This window comes from Tinamus guttatus, unplaced genomic scaffold, assembly GCF_059628265.1.
Source record: "Tinamus guttatus ecotype Peru unplaced genomic scaffold, ASM5962826v1 Tinamus_guttatus_pri_ptg000107l, whole genome shotgun sequence".
In the NCBI taxonomy this organism is placed as follows: domain Eukaryota; kingdom Metazoa; phylum Chordata; class Aves; order Tinamiformes; family Tinamidae; genus Tinamus; species Tinamus guttatus.
Window position 1 is genome coordinate 757,495 of NW_028288641.1, and position 22,688 is coordinate 780,182.

Here is a 22,688-nt window from a genome sequence, read left to right on the forward strand (position 1 = left end):
CGCGGGAGGATCCAGCACAGCAGAACAGAGTGCGCAGGAACGAGCGCGCGCGGGAGGAGCGAGCGCAGGAGAACCGGGCCCTGGAGGCTGGGGGGAGCACAGGGGCCAAGGGATGAGTCCCACGAATGGGGCTGGGAACGTTTTGCGCATTGGAAGAAGGAAGAGGAAAAAAGGGAACTCGGCTCCAAGATGCCAAGAGGGAAGATGCCCCGCGGCTTCCGGCTCCAGGTGCTGCAGCCGTTCGGGAAAGGCACCATCGGACGGGGGTTTCTAAGGAAAATCAGGACAAAGATGGCAAAGGCCCAAGGACAACGAAGGCTCCAAGTCACACAGTTACCAGAGGAACAAAATTCTGCTGCTGCTCACAACTGGCCTGGAAAGTTAATTAAAATGTTCGCGCAAACTGGTAATTATTAGAAAAACGGCTGAATAAAGAGCCGGGCTTTAAAGGCAAATGCTGCCCTGAAAGGGAGCACCCGGATCCCGAGCCTGCAGGGTCCCGGTGTCTGCTCCAGGACCATCACCTCAGCAACACCGCGGACACTTGTGTTTTAGACCACGGCTGTGCAAATAATTACGGCCTACCACACCTTTCCAAAGCTGCCTTTTCCCAGCACCATCAGGAAGTTGAAATCCGAAAGTTTCATCCGGTCTCTGCTCCCGTTGTTATCGAATTTGGAAATCGCGTTCATCGTCTTCTCATCGGCCGCTTTGGAGCCGGGACCGATCTTGGCTCTCTGTGAAGATGGAGACGGGAGGGGGGAAAGAGAAGAGTTATTGAGTGCGGTCTGGAGAGAGGCTGCTGTAGGAGAGCGCGCGCTCCTGAAGCCCCCAAACCAGCTCCTTTCTCCTCCAACACTGGGCTCTGGAGACCTCTCCCAAACACGTGACAGGGACCGCGTGGTGGGTGACACTGGGGGCTCTCAGCATCCCCCCGACAGCCTCTCCAAGCAAAGCTCTCCCCCTCTCCATCCCTTGCTGCTCCCATCCCTCTGGCATCCCACGGGACACAGCGACCCGCAGCGCATCCCCAGGGAGCCGGGCGCCCATGGGATGTGCAATGGGCACCGGCTCCTCGTGCCAGCTGCCACCACAGGACCAGCAGGTCCCGCCGAGCGAGCACGGAGCTCTGTGCATCCTGCGATGCCGGGGAGAGGAGAAGCCGCAGGCAAAAAAGGCTCTGCTGGCCCCGCTCCTGTCCCTGCCCTGTGAGAACAGGATCTGCGACTGCACGTGTTAGCGTATTAGGGTGAAATGAGGGATTTTTAACAGGCTTCAACTCTGTTCCTATCCGACAGTGGAGGGAATCGGGCTCCTGGGCCAGCCCAGGCAGGCGCAGGGCGCTCCAGATCCGTCCTGGGGGGAAAGCAGCAGCAGAGGCAGCTGGGCTCTGCATCCCCATGCAGGCTGCTCCATCACAGAGCCCCAAACCCCCATTCTGAGCACAAAATCCATCCCTGCCCGACCCCTGCCCGTTGGTCGGGCTCTCTCCTTGCTGAGCAAAAGCTATTGCACAAATTATTCTGTTTTAATTTCTAGAAATATGCCACAGTGCCGCGCTTGCATCGGGCTCAGTCTAGCATGAAATTCCATTAACCCGATTGCAGCAGTTCCATTTGGAGCCGCTCGCCGCGCCTGCAGATAGGAGCCGCGGCGGCCGAGCCTTTGCTGCTGCTGCTAATTGCTTCTGGCGATGCTCTCCTCGCCGTCAAGCTCCCGCTCAAGGTCACCTGAGCACCTACAAACAGCAGGAAAGTGCCTGCACGGAAACCAAAGGAATGGTCTCAAGGATTTGCAAACATCGGAATTGCTAATGCAGCTCGGAGAAGGGGCTGGCATTGCTCAACAGCCGCTACCCGTGACAGCCACCAGCGCCGCGGCCCCCGGAGGGGAAGGTCCTGCACTTAAAATGAATAGAGTCGTTGTATAATGACTGATTTTGGAGCAGTGCTCCGAAAGCCGGGGGATTTCTCACCAGGCCATTCCACTTTGGAACGGCTTGGAGGAAACCCTGCAAGTCCCTGCTGGCTTCTGCCATCATGAACCGCTCTGTCTGGCTCGTCGGGGGAAACGCTGCCCGCACGAGCGCTGCAAGAGCTGCGGCTTCTGAAACCACATGCAGGGAAACCTCACAGAGATCCCCTCATGAAACAGTGCCCAGCCCGGGAGACTCTGTCCTTGGCCATTCCTGAGGTTCCGCCTGCCGCGATCCTGCCCCGTCCCGCTCCGAGCTGTGCTCCAAGGAAGCGCACATCTCCCGGCACACCGCACACCTGGACCGGGCAAAAGCCTCCCGACATGGCCAGAGGTAAAGGAACTATCTTGTCAGGTCAAATTTGACACTGAATTTGTGAAAACAAGCTTTAACAAATGTCAAGGGCAGGCTTTATGCTGCCACCAAACTACAGCCCAGAACCCACCGCGGCGGGTCCCACGAGGACGTTCCCCGGCACGTTCACAGCCCTGGAGCAGCACCGGGCTCGGACAAGGGAACTGGAAGGAAACCCAGGACGAGACTTTCCCTCCGGATCAGCAAAGAACAACACAAGATGATGGAAAAGGCAAAGGGTTTCCACCCAGCAAACTTGCAAATCCTGGTGCCTCCCAGTAGCAGAGGCAGCGTCCGAGTACCCGAGGGTGAGGGTGGCTCCTGGTCTCTCTGCTGCCTGAGCTGTTCTCGAAGCCCGTGTTTAAATGGGGCTGCTTCAGCCATATTTAGTCTTGCATTTGACCTTACTCTGCAGCATCCCCCAGGAGAGGAGATGAGGATTAAACACAATGCGACTTTTCCGAGAAAAACAGGCCAAGTACATAGCTAGGGCAGAAGGGGGAAAGGTCTCAACAGCTAGAAGAAGAGCCGGGGGGTGTAGAGACCACCCCAGACGTGTCCTGTTTTTGCTGCCACGTGTCCCTAATGCCTGTCCCTAAGCGAGCACAGAAGTCCTTTAACCTATTTTTAATGTGCTCCTAATGCTCACACAATCCTGAGACCTTCTTAAGTTTTACGACTGAAGCGTGCCAAATATTGCTCACAAAAGAAATTTGAAAAGCATTTGACCTTCGTTATCCAACCCCATTTGTCACACTTAATTTGCTACATCTGAATTTATGCAATAGCAGCGGATGTTCGCATCTATCAAGCTGTCCCGGCCGATAAAGGCATCGCGGAGCTGGCAGCGGGTGCTGCGGGTCCCCGCGGAGCCGCTCGCGGGCACTCGGAGACCCGCAGGGCTCCTGCCCGACACTTCAAACACGCACGTGGCTTTGGCACCACCGAGCACCAAGGAACGCAAGGACGGCCGGGCACGCAGCTAATTCCTTGTAAAACTGGCTACGTGTTACATACGCTGCATGGTTATGGCCACTGCCATATTAAAATGGCCTTATTTTCTTGCAGATCCAGGGAAGTTATATATGTGAGATTTTCTTTTTCTTTCTCTTTTTTTTTTTTAAAAAAAGGTCATTTAGAAAAATCTCTCTGGTCGCACACTACAGCTATGGACGTCGGGCTGACTTCTGCAAGGCCAAACGCTTTATTTCCTATATGGCTCATTTCAAACGTGTCTCCAGATGGTAACGTGCCCATTTCCCAGGGCTCTGGGAAGATGTTGAGGGATAGGAGGGAGCTATTAATCCAGTCAGGTCTGGATCAATCATTCCATGGATTACTGAGTGGTAGATGGGGCTTTCTCCTTGAAGCCTCCTTGAAGGCAGAGCCCAAATGTCACCAAAACGCATGAGACAGGAGCCCGGACACTGAGATAGCTCCTTCCTGCTCATCCCAGCTCCATCCCGGCCGCAGCCGCTGGGAGCCCCGGTGCCGTGCGGCCCCGCACAGACTCCCCTGCTCTTCCCAAGCTTCCCGAGGTGCTGCTGGCTGGGGAGAATTGTGCGTGGTGACAGCAGCCACCTCCGGGATGCGGGAGGAGCGTGGGGACAGCCCTGCCCACGTCCTCCCATGCAGGCAGGGACAGGACCGGACAGCAAAGCCCTCGGGCCAGAGCAGAGACTGCCCGAGGCTGGCAGCAAGGAGAAGCACCGAGGAAAATTCCCAAGAAAAGTCAATTCACCTCAAATTTCTGCCTCAGCTCCTCGTTTCCTTCTTCTCCCTCCGGGGGCACCGGGACGTTGAAATACTCTCCTTCCTCCTGGCTCAGCAGCTTAAACCTGGGGGACACAGCGAGGTCGTTGCATCAGCACGGCAGGAATCACAGGCTGACATTAGCTCAACACAACGCGGTGCAATGCAGCTCTGCATCCAGCTCTCCCTACGCTGATCTCATTCCAGATGACCCTCCTCTTCCTGACCCAAACCCCATGGATAAAAGATGCCATCTTTGCACGTTCCCTCCCGCAGGGCTCCGGGCCTTCCCACATCCCGGTCCTCAGGGAAAGCAAGGCCGGGGCGGAGAGCCCGCTCCAGGGCATGGGGTGGCCGGCTGCTCACTCGGCGTTCCAGCTCGTCGCCGCTGCCTTTTTCCCTGGAAACGCGGCTGTGTCCCCTCTCAAGGAGAAGCAACCCCAGCATCGGGTGTTTTTTCCCCAGGCTCCTGCGGCAGCGGCATCGTACAGCTGTGTTCAGTGCACGCACGCTGCTCACTGCTGATCCTTCCCTCTCTAAAGGGGCACAGACGGAGCAGCCAGGCTGCTTCCTCGCCTTGCCCGATGCAAACTGGTACCACGCGGTTTCGGGCTGCCGAAGGAGGTGTCAAACTTGCTCTAAACGGCCTCACTTTGCATGGGAAGCGCGGGAAGGCAGCGGAGCTGCTGGGCAGCAGCGAGCAGAAGGGAAAAGAAATGGGAATGGGAAGGCCCGAGTCCTGCCCGGGAGATGACACGGAAACGCGCAGCAGCGCGCTCTGCCCGGCGCCCCTTACCAGCCGTCCACGCCGGCCTTCTGCAGCTCGGAGATGCCGAAGGAGAGCGAGCCCATGAAGTCGTTCCTGCTGGTGAGGTCCCAGTCCCAGATCTCCACCGAGAGCCGCCGGTCCTTGTCCGCCTCCTTCAGCTGGCTGCAACGGGGCGGCGAGAGCCGCGTTGGCTGCGGGGCCAGGCCCTGCGCCCCGCCGGCCGCAGGGGACGGTCCTTGGGGACCGCTCTGTCCTGGGCATCGTCCCCGAGCACCCGGACAGCGCGGAGCCAGCCGGGCTCGCTCGCAGCCCGCACGGGACCAAGCCGATGCACTGAGTCCCGCTGAGCAACTGCATTGAGCATCGCCCGCTAATTCTTGGGGCCAAGGGAAATCAGCTTGAATGTTTTTATTGTACTTACAACTTAAATGTCTCGTTCCACTCTGGGTTCAGGGAGCACTTGATAGTTTTGGTCTTCTGTTTGCTTTCGTTTTTGGGGTCGGGGATTAGTTTAAGCTTCACGTAGGGATCTGACAAGCCATTGGGATCCATAGGGACTAGGTTTTTAGCATCTCTTACTGAGGAGGAAAGAATACAGAAAAAAAGAAACAGTATTCAAACTGTAAGGATACTCATGAGCCCAGACACAACGGGGATGAGCCGGGTCCCTCCGATAGAGCCCAGGAGGACCCGTCCCCTGGAGCAGGGTCCGGTGTCCCGCTGGCTCCCGTTGCACCCACACGCGGCCCTGGCCCCACATCATGTCCCTTTTATAGCCGTTGCTGCGACGTGGGCACCCCAACTCTATTTCTATAGCATGCAGGCAATTATTTTCATATGTCATTTAATAAATTAATATATATTTTTTAAAATGTTGGACATAAATCCTGGCTCTGTGCTGGCAAGGATACACAGTGGCTTAATTTGGACTCTCGGTCTAAATCTTCTACAGAAAGCTCTGTGCCATCCAAGCGGAAAGGCTTGCAATCTGCTCCGTGCGATCTCTAAGTAATGAGTTTAATTTCCAAGGACCCTGCAAGGCTCCGCACTGATAGGGCTGCAGTGCCTGCCTCCCGTCACCCCTTATCAGAGGAGAAGAATACATATTTTCTCTTCACTGTTACAGGCTTTTATCTGTGCCTTTTTGATAGGGGGAAAAAAGGGAAAAAAAAAAAAAAGGCCTATCTTTATAACCACATTCTTGAATTATAAAATGCAGAAGTGCATTAGGGAAAAATCCCACAATGAGCCCCAACAAGGCACTGCCCAGCTAGGGAAGGGCAGGAGGAGCAGAGGGACATGTGGGGGCCAGGACGATGGCACTGATGGTGCGTGGACGTCACAGCCACCACGGGGCTGGGGCCACCCCAGCGCCCCCGGGCTCTGCAGGCTCCAGGGCTCTGCTACCCGAAGGGCTCAACGCACCGGGCTGCTCTCAGCTGCACAGGGTGCTGCTACCACCTCCGATCCCAAAGAAGATCCCAGGCACCGCTGCAGTGCCCGCCGGAGAGCAGGAGGTTGTTGCAGAGATGGAGGTTCCTGCAAGGCAGGAGGTTTTTGCAGAAAAGGAGGTTCCTGCAGGGCAGGAGGTTATTGCAGAGATGGAGGTTCCTGCAAGGCAGGAGGTTTTTGCAGAAAAGGAGGTTCCTGCAGGGCAGGAGGTTATTGCAGAGATGGAGGTTGCTGCAAGGCAGGAGGTTTTTGCAGAAAAGGAGGTTCCTGCAGGGCAGGAGGTTATTGCAGAGATGGAGGTTGCTGCAAGGCAGGAGGTTTTTGCAGAAAAGGAGGTTCCTGCAGGGCAGGAGGTTATTGCAGAGATGGAGGTTGCTGCAAGGCAGGAGGTTTTTGCAGAAAATGAGGTTCCTGCAGGGCAGGAGGTTATTGCAGAGATGGAGGTTCCTGCAAGGCAGGAGGTTATTGCAGAAAAGGAGGTTCCTGAATTTCACCTCCAGGACAGGAGGAGAGAGTAATTCCCGCCTTGGCCGCTGCACCCTGAGGGCCGGCAGAAAGCCCTGGAGCCTCCTGGCCTCCCCTGGACACCGGCAAGGCCCCCGCGCCAGAGCCCCGGCAATCAGCCCGCAGCTCCTCGGCGGCTCCAAGCCCAGCGGCGCCCGCAGACAGGGACATTGCACGGAATCCAACACGGGTCCTGCTCGGCATCGCACACCGGAGCCCAGCGAAGGAGCCCTCGTGTGAACGAGGCCGTTGTTCAGTTCTCGGCAGAACAGGAAAAACCATCCCTGACCCTCATGGACAATCAGTTTATGCCTTGGAGCATGAGATTTGATTACTTTGTGTTATCATCTCAGCATGCAGACCTAGACATTTCATTAATGGGAATAAAATTATCTATTCATTTAAAAAACAAAATGCTTCTGCTTTGACCTTAAGTAACTCTCTGATTTTTCAAGCAGAAATCAGCAATTAAGTGAAAGAAAATAAAAAGCTTAAGAGGCTTCATAGCAGTATCTCATGTGTTGGAGGAAAGGCGCTTTCTCCAGCAGCTTATGGCATTTCTTTGACTGTTCAATTTGATGCAAAATATTTTTACATCTCATATTATGACAGCTCTGTGCATCGCTAAGAAGCAGCGATATCACTATTAATAGCTGCGAGCTGGAATATCATGATCTCAGTGAGAGCAGCTGTTCTCAGCGCGCCTGGGGCTCGGCTTGGGGCCACCCTGGGCCAGCGGGGCCGAGCGGGGCGCAACGCGGCTCCCGACCCAAACCCCACGGGACCACCACCAGAACCAGAGGCTCCGGTGGGATGAGAGGGAGCGGGGCCGGGGGAGCCCCCGTGGCCACGCCAGCACAGGGGCATGAGGATGGTGCCTGGCATAGGGGACGTTTGGAATGAGGCCGGTTTTACCCCAAAGCCTCCCCGCGTGAAGGGCAGAGCCGGGCAGCCCCGTCGCATCCCGCACGGATGCGCTCCGGCCGCGGCGAGCGCGCGCGTCCTCCGGGCTCTGCCTCCGCGCGGCAGCGTGTCCTGCCGGAGCGGCGAGCACGCGGATCCGCACCCTCGGCTGCGGCTGCCAACTCGGAGCTGCACAAGGAGGTATCTGCACACGCTTATGTAGCAGAAAAGGCCCCGCGCTCGTTATGGCTGCATCTTCCTGGGCGGGTGATCATTAATTAACGTACTCCCAGCTCGTTTATCTAATCACTGCATAATTGGCTGCAGTTTTGGTCGCTGTTTTGCTCCAGCAGCCTGGTAAATAGCGCAGCCTGGCCCCGCAGAGCTCGGGGGAGCGCGCGGGGAGGCACCCGTGGCCCCAGCAGGACCCGGCTCCGCGCTCTCCCGCGCCTCCCTTCCCCGGGCTCCACGTTCACATCCCTTAACACGACAGGCCCAACACAACCTGCGCGAGGAAGCGCTCCTATCGCAGAAGCAAAATCATGCAACGCCCTCCTGGTGTTTTCACCCGCTGCAATCCCGCGCTTTACGCAGCAGCCCCTGCGCCAACAGGAGCCGTGCTCGAAGCCGGGCGCGGGCCGGACACGCGCTCGTCCGGCGCCAGCCGCGTGACGCCGTCACGCTCCGGCACTCCTGCATCCCAGTGTCCACCTGCCCGGCCGCAGCCCCGCGCGCCGGCGTCCCGCTGTCCCCGAGCGCGGGGCTGGCGAGGGCGCACGCAGGACACGACCTGTGCGGGGACCCTCACTGTGCCCGGGGCTGCAGCCGGCCGGGGCCCAGTGGGAGGAATAAGCAGGAGCAGCAGAACATCCCCGGGGAAGGAGACTCCACAGCCTCCTGGGCAGCCTGTTCCAGTGCTCCGTCACCCTTGCTGTCAGGAAATTTTTCCTTAAGTTCCTGTGGAACTTTCGGTGTTTCAGTTTGTGGCTGTTTCCTCTAGTTCTGTCGGTGGCCACCAGTGAAGAGAGGCCAGCACCATCCTCCTCACTGCCTCCCTTGAGGTGCTCATAGACACTGCTCAGGCCCCCTCTCAACCTCTCTCCAGGCTCTCCAGCGCTCCCAGCCTCAACTGCACGGGTTGTCTCAAGGCAAAGCCCGCATTCCGTTCAACCGGAATTTCCCACCGGCAGGAAGAGGCGATGTCGCGAGGGAAGGAGCGTGGTGGGAAGCCGTGCGCGCCAGCGGCGTTCCGGGGCTGCAGGGCACGGCTGCCCGCAGCGGAGCGGGCCGGCACCGCGGGGCCGTGCTGACATCTAGTGACGGGCTCCCCGCGCCGGCACCGCCGCAGCCCGCGCGCTCAGCCGCAGCCTCTGCAGCCCGCGCCAAGCTCTGCCTCTGCACGGCCTTCTGCACGGGCACGAACGGGGCATTTTGGGGCACAAAACACCCCCAAAACATGTGGATCCTCAGCACGGGTGGAACGGGCATTGCCGCCCTGCGCAGGGGCTCACGCCGCTCGCCACCCTGCAGCGCCCGCGTCCTGCGCTGCAGCGAGCCCGGTTGCAGCCGCGGCCGCCCTGCCGGGACGGGACCATCACGCAGGGGCCACACGCGGGCGCTGCATCGTCACCAACCCCTCCGGAATGGACCCAGGACGAAGCAGCCTCTCTAAAGGCAGCAGAAGGACGAGGAGAATCCAGCTGCCACCCCGGCCCTGCGTAGCGCATCGGTGCCAGCCCTGCCGGCCCCCGCAGGGCAGCACCACGGCAGGAAAACGCTGCGGGTTGCCCTGAAATCCTCCCTCAGAAAAGCCGCGCCTGCACCTCCTCTTCAAACTAAAACCGATGTTTTTAGTAACTCAGTGCCCTTCCCAAGGACGTTTCCACCAGTGCTGCATCCACGTAACGCGGCTGGGCCGCACCAGCCAGCGCTCTCGGGTCATGGAAAACATTTCCCCAGGCGCAGCAGGAAATCCCAAGCCTTGTTTGTGCCACAGCCCCGTGTTGGCAGCGCCGCTGCAGCGCACGGTGCCCTTGCTGACCAGGACGTAGAGGTAATGGCCACAAACTGAAGCACCAAGAGTTCCACAGGAACTTAAGGAAAAATTTCTTCCCAGTGAGGGTGACAGAGCCCTGGAACAGGCTGCCCAGAGAGGTTGTGGAGTCTCCTTCTCTGGAGATCTTCAAACCCGCTTGGACGCAGCCCTGTGCCACGTGCTCTGGGTGACCCTGCGTGTGCAGGGGTTGGACTAGATGATCTCTAGAGGTCCCTTCCGACCGTAATGAGTCTGTGGTTCTGTGATTCTATGATGGCCCTCGGACAAGCAGGAGGGGTTCAGTGTGTCCTGCTGGACAACCCATTTCTCCTGCTGCCGCCATTCTCCGTCCTCTTCCCAATCCACATTCGTGTGTCCCACGCACAGCGCTCTGGAGCGTTTCTGGGGAGCAGCGCAGGCACCGAGCCCTGCAACACAGCCCAGCAGCCCCAAACTCGGGCGGCAAAAGCTCTCAAAGGCAAAAGGCACAACCTGTCCCTGCCACAAGTGCGAGCAGACAAGAGGTCAAGGCTGGACACGGGGACCTGGGATGAGGGCTTCTCAACAGGGATGGCATTTGGGATGCTGGGATGCTTAAGGCTTCCTGGAGCCTCTGCGGATGAAGGCGCCCAATTCCACAATGCAAAACCTGCCTGTTCCTGCACGGAGCCGGCGCCACGAGAGGGCACTGGCAGCCCGCGCTTCCCTCGCGCCCGCCGGCGCCGCGCGGAGCCGCGAACGCCCCTTCCCGTCACAGCGCGGGAGGCGGAAGGGCCCCCCGAGGAGCCGCGTGGGGACAGCTGGCACCTTGGGCACAGCAAGAGCAGCGGGAAACGGGCACCCGCTCCGGCGGCGTCGCACTGGGCAAACGCGCTCTGGCACACTCAGAGCTGCACCGAAAAGCGCCCGCCCTCCCATGGTGGGGGTGCAGCTGCTGGAACACGACGTGATTCAACCAGCAATGAGAAAAACTGGTGGTTCTAGCAATGGCTGTTTAATACAGGCATCACGGTGGCTTTGGACACCCCTGAGCTCTGTATTGCTGGGAAGAGGCTCTGCAGACAGCTCAGGGCCCGTCCTGCGCCGTGGCCGGGCACTCGGAGCTGCTCCTGGTCCCCACGGGCACACGGGCGCTAGAGGAGCCCGCCCGCGTCACCCACCTACGACGGTCAGCACGTCCTTGTCGATGTCGGCCCTGATGAATATCCGCCCGCGCCGCTCGGTGTGGTCCGTCCCGCACAGGCTGGGCACGTTCATCACGCAGCGCTTGTGCACGTTCATCATGCAGGCTGCGGGGAGGAAAGCACAGCTCGCTCGGGCCTCCCGCACCGCCACGCAGCCCGGGACGTCCGCGGTGCATGGGGACGAGTTTGGCCTCCTTTTATTGGGGCACATCTGGGGTCCCCGGGCGGGCAGGGAGCCCGCAGCTCTGGCATTGGGATCTCACCTGGAGACACTTCCAGTTCCCCTAGCTCTAATCACCCCAGTTTTAACGATCAAACAGACCTCTTGTCTACAATGCCTGGGGTGTAACCCTGGGACGACAGCCTAAGAAGGGGCACCAAACCCCCTGTGTTTTTACCTTTCCCTATATTTTTAAGCAAATTCTTTTCTTCTTGGTCCTGTTTTGAGGGCGATAACGAATACACCGCTCCCCAAACAGCCGCCAGCTTCTATATTTAAGAGAAAGGCAGCACATGGTGAGCCCCAGCGCATGCTGCTCCCGCAGACGCGCAAGCAGACGGTGTACGTTCACAGGCGGTTTAAATAGGAAGGCAGCGGGTTAATTTGGGAAATAACCCGTCTCTACCATCTCCTCCTCCTCCTCCTTCATCCCTCCTGTGAGATTCTCCTCCCGTGCTGGCCCCAGCCGCTCAGCCCGTCCTCGGCCAGTCACGCACTTACTGTCACACTTCATGCCCTGGTGGATGAGCCCGTACAGCAACGAGCCGCAGTGGTCACAGAAGGTGGGGCTGGAATACGTGTGGATTTTAAACTTGTGTTTGCTCCGAGGATCCTAGGAGGAAAATAAAAGCTGAAGGTTATAAACCCGCATCGAATATTGGCAGGGAACAAACCGCCCTTGCGCTCACCGTGCCAGCTGGCTCTGGAGGGGCAGCTAATGGACTTCAGGCAGCGGCCACCGACGGCTGTGGACCCCGTCCAAGAGCCACGAGGACCAGCCTCGTTGCTCCGGTTGCTATAACGGTGAGCGCAACGCACGGCTTCACCTGGGGATTTATTGTGTGCAGCTCCATCTTAGCACAGAAAACCCCAGGTGAAATTGCTTTGTAGAAAACCACCACAGAACTGGACACAACTCAAATTCCGCATCAATCAGCTGGGTTTGGGCAGGAAAAAACACCATGATTTCTGTATCCCATAGACATCTCAGTGTCTTGGCTTGGGCCAAGCGCTTCGCAGCCTGCTCCGAGGGGAACAAGCTGCTCCTGGGGAAACTCCTCATCTCCGAGCTGCGAGCAGCAGCGCGGGCACCTGGACACAGCGCTCGGCTTCCAATACATGGAAATCGGAACCAAATTGATTGAAATGGAAACACGACTTTTCCAGACAGGAAATTCCCAGCATGGCACCCATGGCCCCACTGCTCTTTGTGCCAGGTGAGGGATAGGACGGCGGTCCAAACTGTCCACATCCAGAGACACTTTCCCAGCCTCGCTGCACTGCAGATCAACCTGCTGAATTGGCTGGGAATAACCCCCCATGTCCCTCCAGGGAAGAGGGATGCAGCAGCCGCCGTGTCCCAGTGTCATTGGCCGCGTTCTGCTCTTCCCTGTCGCTCGCAGGGATGAGTCGTGTAACCGAGAACGCAGAGCATCCTCCGGCGCCCGGTCTGCCGCGTGCACCGCGGAGCAGCTCGGCACCGCCGCTTCGGTCCCGCTCCGCGGTGGGCAGCCCTGCCTCCATCTGCTGCCTCCGCTGCCCCTCTGCCATCGTAGCCAGAAAGCCACTCGGTGGCACTTGCCCCATGTCAGCAAAGGGGTGCAACATCTGCCTTGGCTTCCACAGCACCCTAGAAGCCAAGGCCGAGCCCTTTCCGTTATGTTTTCCATCGTTACACGTGGAAGCTCCCAGCTCCCCCGTTATTCCCGGGCTGTGCTCGCGGGAGCCGCGTGCTCGCGGCGTGGGAGGTATTGGCAGCCTCGGGGAGCAGGGTTAGCTCCACCGTGCTTCCCAAAGCCGCCTGCACCCTTGGAAACACGAGAGAGCAGGGAAGAGATGGGATTTTAGGCTGAGAGTGAGGGGAAGTTGCCCCAGTGGCCATGGCACGAGCCCCGCTGCAGGGCACATGAGGAGCGGCAACGGAGCACGCGGGGAGGCCGCTCTCATGCACCCCTGCAGCGTGCAGGGGCTCAGCCAAGCCTTGCAGAGGGAACCTGCAAGCTGCCCAAAGTTCCCCATGGGGTTTTCCAGCCCGAACTCTGCACCACGGGTGCTAGAAGCCTCGATCACCACGAGGCATCGGGACCGCTGCGCTGGGCACCGGCTCTCCATGCCAGAGCCAGGACACCCGGGAGGGACCTGCTCCATCTCCACTGCTGCTTCAGAAGACGCCAGCGACTTTGCAAATTCTGGATTTCGTCTCCGAGCGAGGCTGAAGTCTTTGAACAAAGAGACTATTTTAGTCCTGCAGGGACGCTGAGCGATGACTAGATTGCTGCTCGTGCAGGAGCTGAGACATAAAGCAAGAACGGGGAAAATGTTTGCCAAGAAAAGCCCCCCGGGGGCCCCGTCCCCGCTGCGGACTGTCCCGCTCCCGCTGCTGCACGTGCGGGTGCAGGAGCCTCTACCTGCCGCCCACCCGCAGCACTGAGGGGATCCTGGTGGATTCCCAGCTCCAGGATGCCCAAGGGCATCTTGGTGCCGCGGGACTGAGGGCCGGCCCCGAGCACACGGGCGCTCAGGCTATTCCCATTGCCTGAATTTCCAGGATTTGCCAGGCTCTATGGAGCCCCCATGGGCATTTTTCAGCAGAATTACGCACCCGCGCTTCCCTACCCTATTGCAGAGAAAGCCTTAACTGATCTCTTTTGAGGAAGAATTAATTCAGTTCATGTGAAAAGACTGTTTTAAAGCAAATTTCATAGCGCTTTCAGCAACACAATAGCACAGCAAATGCAGCCCGTCAGCTGTCATTACCTTGTGCCTAATGAAACGCATCCAACGGACTTGCATTAAAACCAAGCTGCTTGCTTTTGCTCTCACGTTTTCCCCGGGGAAAATCCCTCACGCGGGGCAGCGAAGTGGCCGTGCTGCCTCCTCCATCCTCTCGGTGCCAGGAGCAGCACCCGTATCCGTGCGGATACAACCTGCCCGTATCCGCTTTGGCTCTCCAGTGCTACCGTTCCCCAGCAGAACCTGCCCTTGGTATCTGCGGGTCACCTGCAAACCCAGCTCCTTCCCCCAGGTAATTCTCCGAGTGAATAAAACAGCAAGGCCAAGGCAAGACAAGTGCCCGTAGCAGAGTGCGGGTGACAGACACCTCCGTGCTTGCTGCTCCGAGGGTCTCTCGGGACCGGCATCCCAGCAGGAAGGGTCAAGGATGCAGAAGGGCTTTGCACTGACCTGCTTTTGATCTGAATATACTTGGATGATCTATAGCTCTAACAGGCTCTCTCTGAAATTTCTCTCTTGTTCTAAAAGAGAATGACACCAACGTTTTCTGCAGTGCAAACACACAATTCTGGAAGTTTTCAAGAAAGGAGGCATTTGAGACAACGAAAATGATCCTGCCTGCGGCGGGCAGAGAGCGGGGAAACACCCGAGGTGACACGGTGACAGCAGTACTGCCTTACAGCCAGCGCGGGGGAAAACGCAAGAGGAAAATGAAGCTGCACCAGCCTGGCACCCTCCTAGAGCAAATCGGATATTTATTGATGCATCCTGATTAGCTGACCTTTAACAGGATAATGCAAAGAAGGTCATTTTAATGACTATTTTGTCTACAATTAAAATAATTATGCATTCTACTAATAGCTCCAACTATAATTAGGTTTGCCAACTGCATCACATTATCCATGCCTGATTTCAGTTCCCCAAGACCTCACTGCACTTCAGGAAACTTCAGCTTGAGCCGTCATGTTAACGCTGCCTTTGGAGCCAGAGCTCAGAGCAAACACTGAGGAGTTTGACGCTGGAGGATGCTCAGCGTGGGCTGGCTCTCCAGCAGGTTTTCTGGCCCAGAACACCTGCCCAGATGTGCCTGTGGAAGCCAGTCCGTGAGTGCTCCTGATCTCTGCCCACTGCCTGCAGAACGCTTGTGCACCAGCTCCTGCCTTGCAGCGCGTCAGCCCTGCACCGTGGATGGTCCTCAGCAAGGCCTGACCCAAAACGCAGACTGGCTGTATCGCCTTCATCCAATAAATAAATAAATAAAACCCAGCAATGACGTAAAAGCAACCCACAACAGCAGCAGCAACAGTCCCAGTGTCTGCAGTACCAGCGTTTATATTTAGAGCCTCGTTCTCCGTTGCACGAGGCAATTAATTCTACCTTGAAGACCTTATCATTGCTGGGCAATGAGCCCTCCTTTCCTGGACAGCAGAGCCTTTGGTCAGACCCACGGGCACATTCTGCCCGAGAGCCTCAGGCACCGGCCAGAGGCTGCTCCGAGCAGGGCTGTGAGTGACACCAGGAACAGACCCGGACATGTCCCGGCTCCTCGGGTGTCTTCCCGTGCTCTGCAGGGTGCAGAACGGCAGCTTCGCCCCAAGGTTACGCGCTGCATCGGCACACGAGCTGCAATTCCACAACGCGTTTCAGCATGCACCGAGCTTGGAAAGCTCATTTGGGTCAGCAGAATTACTCAGGTGCTTAACATTAAGCACCTGCAGACCATAAGCACTTCACAGGATGCAAAAAAAAAAGTTTTCTCCTTGACTCTCAAGTAACTGTGAAGCACTAAAAGACACGGGGAGAGATTAAAGGCCAAGGTTACATTTTTTTTTTAATATATTGTGTTTTCTTGTCGGGCTCTGCCACTGGGAATTCTGAACCAGCCTGGCACAGGCTGGGGTCGCAGCGCGCTCACCCACAGCCACCGAGGACGTCGCCATCGTCCCCAACCAACGTCACGCGGCCTCTCATAATGAAGCACGTTGCAAGGCTTAAACAAATGCTATAAATTAAACCCATTCTTGCTGCAAGGCGTAATTGGATTTTAATACTTCTGAAGGGAAAGACACTTACCAGATTGCTGCACTTACATTAAAAAAAAAACAAAAAAAGAGAAGCACAGCTAAAATTGTTACAACCTAGATCCTATCAGCGTTTGACATAATTAGAGGTCGCTCTGGATCCATGCCGGGGTTGTTAACAACAACAGAGCAAAGCAAAGCTCGGGCTCTGCACCAGCTCCCAGGGACGCCGGTGCTCCCGGGATGCCGGCAGCGCTTCCTGCGGGCGCCCGTTCCCACCTCCGGAGCCGAAGCTCCGCCGTGGGGGTGAGACGGCTGCAAGGAGCTCGTCCCCGTGCAGGAGGAGCCCGTCCTGCTGCCCCTGGCACAGGGCTGCTCTCCTGGAGGGTTTTACCAAGAGGCAAAGGAATCCAGCTGCAGAACAGCCGCTTTGCGCCCTCGCGGCTCCCCGGCCGCCCTCCTTTCCCTTGAGCAAGGTTGAGCGGCTGCAGCGACCGGGATCCTTCCAGCCGCGCTCACTGGCACCTCTGCTGTCTCTGCAGCGTTTGCAGCCCTGGTGTCTAACCCGAGCCTCCCTGGCACGACTTCTAGATGAGAGAGAGAAGGCAGCAGGGCTAGAGCAGGACCTGCGCGGCTGAAGGGGTTTGGGTGCGCGATGCTGCTCAGCAGGAAGCTCCGACGGGGCCGGCTGCGCGTCGCGGGCATTGCGGTGCCCCTTCCTTGCTCTCGCTCCCTTTCCCATGTGCTCTTTGCTCTTCCTGCCTCCCTGTGCTGGGCCCTTGCTTTGGAGGAGCAACACGAGGGAGGCAGGGACACGACCCAGGAAAACCTAAGGCAGCGAGTTGCACTGCGGGAAGCTGCAACTTGGTGGCTGAGCAGGCTAAGGACAGGGGTCAGGCTGCTGCCATGCATGCGTGGGACGCATGGGTATCCATGGGTGCGCATGGGCACCCGCAGGCTTTGCTGCACCTTCCCTGCCCGGCTGCAGGAATGTGCTCAAGGAGGTTCCCAAGCCCCGGGGAGGACACAGAGGTGGATTTGGAGCCGGGACGCAGCCCCGCGCGGGGACGGACGGGCTCTCGGCGCCGGCACCGCTGCCGGCCGTGTTGGCTCACGGGGCCGCGACGCTTGGGGAGGCATCGCCCTCCGGCGCCGCCATCTCCACCGCGCCGCCGTTTCCCCTCCAGCAGCTGATTTCTAAGGTTCAGTAGCTCCCGATTCACTCGCACGAGCAGAAATCCCTGCGGAGAACAAAGCCCACGGCAAGGAAAGCAGGCAGAGCGCCTGGGTGGGTGGAAGGCAAAGGAAACACGACATCCCCGACCCCGGGGCCGGACAGGGAGGCCGATCCCGTCCTGGCATCTCATCACGTTGTCACCAGACATCCCGCTCCCTCCACTGCTATTCATACGGGCGCGAGCGCTGCAGCTTCCCCAGCCCATCGCCCTCTGCGATCGGCTCCCGGGTTAGCCCCGTTTCCACGGCCGTTTCCACGGCAAAGCGTGGAAGGTGCCAGGCAGCCCCGAGGAGCCGGCAGCGCCGCGCGGGGCTCGCGGGTCAGGCTGCGGCGCAGCCCCTGCCGAAGCCCCTGCCGAACCCAAGGCAGCTGGCGGATTTCCCGTTTAGGGGGTGTTTTTTTGTGTCCCCCCTCCTTTTTTTCTTTTTTTTTAGGCAGATCTCAGTAGGTCCCTGTTGATTCCTTCAGATGTTTTGCCTGTGGCTAAAGGAATCAATCAGGACCTGGATCGAAGCCTTGCCAGGAGAGAGGGGCAAGCCCGGGGCAAGCTGCCCAAAATCCTCCCCGTGGACATTCAAACAGCTCTTATGATTATTAAAACAGCGCTGCGTGCTTTGGTGTCGGCTGGCAGCGGCACCGCGCGCGAGCGCGGCTCGGCCGGCCGGGAAAGGCCGGGAAAGGCCGGGAGCGGCGGGCGGCTACTTACGTCGGACGCGGGGCCCTTGTCGGCGCCGGGGCAGGAGAAGGTGACGAACTCATGGCAGCGCTTGTGCACGACGAAGCAGCACACTGCGGAGAGAGGAGAGCAGAGGCGTCAGCGCCGCGCCACGGCCGCGAGCCCGGCCACCGCACCGGCCCCTTCCCCGCGTAACACCATTAATTAGCACCCGATTAGGGCCTCACTTCAAAGTTGTGTTTCACATTATAAACAGTAAAAACGCTATTGGCTCCAGTTTATCACAAGAGGCATCCAGGATGCTAAGAAGGCTTCTATAAAGCCCTGTTCGGCCTGGAGAGGAGGGGGCTGAGAGGGGATCTAATCAGTGTATATGGGTACCTCAGGGGAGGGAGTGCAGAGGACGGTCATGGTCTCTTTTCAGTGGTGGCCACTGATAGGACTAGAGGAAATGGCCGGAAACTGAAACATCAAAAATTCCATAGGAACTTAAGGAAAAATTTCTTAACAGTGAGGGTGACGGAGCACTGGAACAGGCTGCCCAGAGAGGTTGTGGAGTCTCCTTCTCTGGAGATCTTCAAAACCCGCTTGGACGCAGTCCTGCGCCACGTGCTTTAGGTGTCCCTGCGTATGCAGGGAATTGGACTAGATGATCTCTGGAGGTCCCTTCCAACCCTAAGCATTCTATGATTCTATGATTCTATGATAAAGAAACTCGTGGCAGAATTTGAAACCCTGCTGAATGCTGGACCAGGTGTTTTGGTAAACCCGGGCAGGAGTTTACCAAAGAAGATGCCAGACGAAGAGCCAGAAGACGCTTTCCGGCACGCGGGTGTCCGAGCTGGAAGCCCTCGTGCCGAGGCGGTGCCGGCGCTGCCGCGGGCCCGTGCGCTTCCCCTGCCGGCTCTGCTGCTGCTTCCACGGCCCGGCGCCCACGGCGGGGTCACTCTCTGCAAGGGCAAGCCCGTCCCAGAGCTGCGAACATCGGGATCCACGGGGAATTCCTGCAGCTCCGGCCTGCGAACGCGGCCAGCTCTGCGCCCCGGGCAGGCCTTGCACCAGGAGGAGCGCACACGGGCGGACGCGGCGCTGGGGCGCACGGGGTCCCCGCGCGCTTGCTGCAACCTTTCCCCAACTGCACCAGCTGCAGCGAGTGGAAAAGCAACTAGGAGATGAGACGGGTGCGTTACAGCATCCCAAAGGGACTGAAGGGATCGAGCGAGCGGAGCAGCGCGGAAAGGAGACGCGAGTGTCAGCTGCAGGATGTAGAACGTCCAAGGAACAAGGCAAGGGACATTTACCATTAAACTCACAATCCCCCTGTTGCATCCTGCTGCATCCAGCTTCCAACTTGTTTTCCTTTGCACACTTTTCATTATTACAAAAGAAAAAAGCAGCTCACGGACTGCTCGAGAGCTGCCAGCGGCTTTCTCCTCCGAGGGCCTCTCCTCTCGCTTGCCTTTCTGTGCCCAGCGAATAACCCTTTGCTTGAAAACATTGTTCTCCGCTCCTGTCATTTGTACACAGAGACGAGCGTCTGGGAAGCAGGAAGGAAGGAACCAGAACTCTATTAGCAAAGATTCGCTCCGAAGCGCCCGCACAAATTTAATCTCCCCCCGGCGCTGCCCAGGCCGGGCTGCAGCGAGGGAAGTTTCCACCGGGGCTGACATCATTTCAGATGAGGTCTTATCTACAAGATAAGGTGCCCGCCAGGCCGGACGCGGGGTGGTTTTGGGGCGGACGGAGGCAGCAGCAGCAGCGTTTGCTGCAGGAGCAGGGGCCGAGCGGAGCACGGCCGGTGACAGCAGCCACCGCGCGGGGACACGGAGCCTCCGACGCTGCTCCCGGGGGCTCCGCAGGCGCCAGCCCCGCTCCAGCTCCGCGCTCCCGCCTTTCCTAGGAAAGCCATGAAAACAGAAACCTGATTATTTTTTAACTTGCAGGAGCAGCAGAGATGAAACGCCAGTTCCAAACGGCAAGGGACGCTCGGAAGGCAAGGTCCGTGAAACCACCCCAGGCTTTGGTTACAGCCTCTCCCCCGAACTCTTTTAAGGTTTCACTGGAGAGTTTAATTATTAAAGAAGGCATTAAATATACACACCCCGTTAACACCGCCTGCCCTCCGAGCAGGTGCCTAAGGAATACACCAGGAATGCAGCATTTTCTCTTCAACTGGAAAAATAACTGCGGTGTCTTCACAACGTTATATATTACAGGTCAATTAAGGGATCTCCAACTGAATGTTTAGCAGGGGTAGCGGCTTCCTCAGCAATCAATATTAATACAGATGCTAATGAAAATCCATTTGGAGATGATGAAGCATAACCCTTGCCTATTTACCCAAAGTAAACAAGTTGCTCTGCTGATTGCAGCAGTGCGGGCTTTACATCCAAAACTCAGAATAAAACCCTGCAGGCCTTGGAAAGAGCCGCTGCGAACATTTACACGTGTGATCTGTGCAAAACAAAAAAAAAAAAAACAACCCCACAGCCAATAGAATTATCCAAGTACAGGAGCTTATGCAAGTAATCCTGCCTTAATTCTTAGACGTGCATCCTCCCTAGCAGATGCAAGAAGCTTTAACAGACCTTTTCTGCTGTGACTAATGCAGCGCATCACGCTGGGAAGAGCCGGCTCGGTCTGCACCGGGCTGGGAATCCGCACGGAGACGCTGCCGGCAGGGCCGCGCTCCGCAACGGTTTGGAGGCTCCATCGCCTTCAGAGCTGCAGCACCAGCAGCAGCTTTCCCGGGCTGCTAATTAGTCAGCTCATTTGTAAATCTTATTACATGGATAATAAAGTTATCAAATCCCCCTGATGAACTACAAACGTCCTGACTCATTTATATACAACAAAAATAAAACATCAGCTTTTATCATTTGTTATTGCGTAATGCAAGACTGTTCGGTGGCCCCGCGCTCTCCCCGGGTGCTCCCGCTGTCTCAGACATCGGGGAGATGCTGCTGCCCTGGGAGGGAAACTACAAAACCCTACAAATGAGGAGAGGGAAGTCCCCGTGCTCCGTCACTCCCTGCAGGCTCACGGCACTCGCTGGAATGGGGGTTTTTAACTGCAGCCCCAGCACAGCCCTGGGCACCACGAGCTGGCACCAGCCCTCCCTGGTGGGACCGGGCATCTCCATCCCACGCGAGAGGAGCTGGATGTCCATAGGAGGACAACGGAGAGCAGGGACATCACAGCAGCACCCGGGCGCTGGGGACGTGCAAACCCTGGGAACCAGCCTAGCAAAGGGAGGAATACGGACGGCGTGCTTAAAAAAAAGACACTCAGAGGTCTCCTGGCCCAGAGCACAGCTCAGAAGGCCCCAAGGAAACTGCAAAGCCATTTCCCAAAATAATCCCAGGACCTGTCAACTAGAACTTGTCAAAAGGCCTTCCAGGACTATAAACATTGCAAAGTCCTTGGCCTGCTGCACCTGCAGCACAAGGAGGGACCTGGAGGCGTAAAAATGAGGGTGGCAGGTAGACGAACTCAGCACTGAGGACACTGGGTGGACGCGTTGCTGCAGCTCAGCGTATCGGGGCACGTCGCAGCGCTGGCACAGCCCCGAGCACAGAGCCAGCAACAAGGAACGTTCCTGCGGCCGCCGCAGCCTCGCAGCTTCGCTCGGGGTCTTTCCCTCTGCAAACCGTGAGCGGATTCGGAGGAGCCTCCCCGGCTCCAGGCAGCCGCAGCTCCGCTCGCGCGCTCCGTGTCCGCGCGGCGGATGCCGTTATCCTCATCTCCCCGGGAAATGCGGTTAGCGCCAGGAAGGGATCCGGCCCCGCTCCGAGACACACGACTTCCTGCGGGAAGGAGCCTGCCCGGGGCTGAGCCCGTCTCCTTGCCCGAACCCCACGTTCTGCCGCTCCGGGTAGGGCACCATCCATCCTCCTTGAGCCCTTCACAAGGGGAATAACTTGGGGCAGCCACCTCTAATCCACCCTGCTGTCTTTTCCCAGAAAACACCATCCTATCCCAGAGAAGCCCCTTGTCATTCCCACTGGGCAGCAGGGAGGTCGGGGTCATCATGAGCCGGAGCGGATGCAGCGCGTCAGATAACGGACAATCCCCTTCCTATCACCCACGGACAGGTTGCGGGGATGCAGGAAGGACCAACCTGGATTCCTCTGCAAACCCAGCCCGGGGAAGAGTTAAAATCTCCCCAGAGAGCTGACAGCTCCGTAATTCAGCAGATGGCTCTAATAACACGAAACTCCAAGATTTCTTCAGGCACGAATCAGTGCAGAGCTCCAGTTCAGGGGAATTTTTCGTTTGGATGATGTTTCCACTTTGCAAATAACACGATATTCAGCAAATAGACTGGAGCACTGGTTATCAAAACCAGAGGAGAAAGCAACGGAAAATGAAAAGATGATTTTTAAAGAAGCTTTGCATTTATCCACCTACGCTGGGCAAACCTCTGGGGTCAGATGCATTAGCCCAGCTTTACCCCAAACTCACTGCAGCCAACAGGAGCCCACGAGTCTCCATTCCCACATTAAAAAATAAGATTTGCTACATCAAAGTCAGTGAAGCACAGGAATCATAAAATGAGGGGAAAGAAGGTTTCCAGGAGGGGAAGTCCTAGATTTCTGACAGCACTTTGCAGCTTTTAATCATTTACAGCACATGAAGAAAAGCTGAGCTAAAATTTGTGCTATCTGGATTTAATCCCCAGCTTTGGCTAAAAGCGTTCTGGAGTTCTTGCAATACAACAAATATCTTTAACTTCACATCAGACTCCAGCGGTTTTTCAGCTGTCAGCTCCAGGGATGGCAGGAGGGAACGTGCCCAGCCGCGACTCCGGGCCTCGCGCAGTTCTCGGCTGTGTGAACCCCCGGGAACAACGCGGACAGACGCGGGTTTTGCA

At 57.6% G+C, this 22,688-nt stretch overlaps 1 protein-coding gene across 2 annotated transcripts in view; it reads right to left on the bottom strand.

The window, feature by feature from the left end:
• The window catches only part of PRKCB (protein kinase C beta), a 72,312-nt gene that overhangs the window by 20,337 nt on the left and 29,287 nt on the right, over positions 1-22,688 (bottom strand). For both annotated transcript variants that reach the window (XM_088520987.1, XM_088520988.1), the window contains exons 3-9: positions 17,846-17,928; positions 11,650-11,761; positions 10,905-11,033; positions 5,272-5,428; positions 4,878-5,012; positions 4,071-4,167; positions 591-737 (exon numbers count right to left, since the gene is read on the bottom strand). In XM_088520987.1, coding sequence (XP_088377113.1) covers positions 591-737; positions 4,071-4,167; positions 4,878-5,012; positions 5,272-5,428; positions 10,905-11,033; positions 11,650-11,761; positions 17,846-17,928 — 860 coding nt within the window. The remainder of the gene's footprint in view (positions 1-590; positions 738-4,070; positions 4,168-4,877; positions 5,013-5,271; positions 5,429-10,904; positions 11,034-11,649; positions 11,762-17,845; positions 17,929-22,688) is intronic.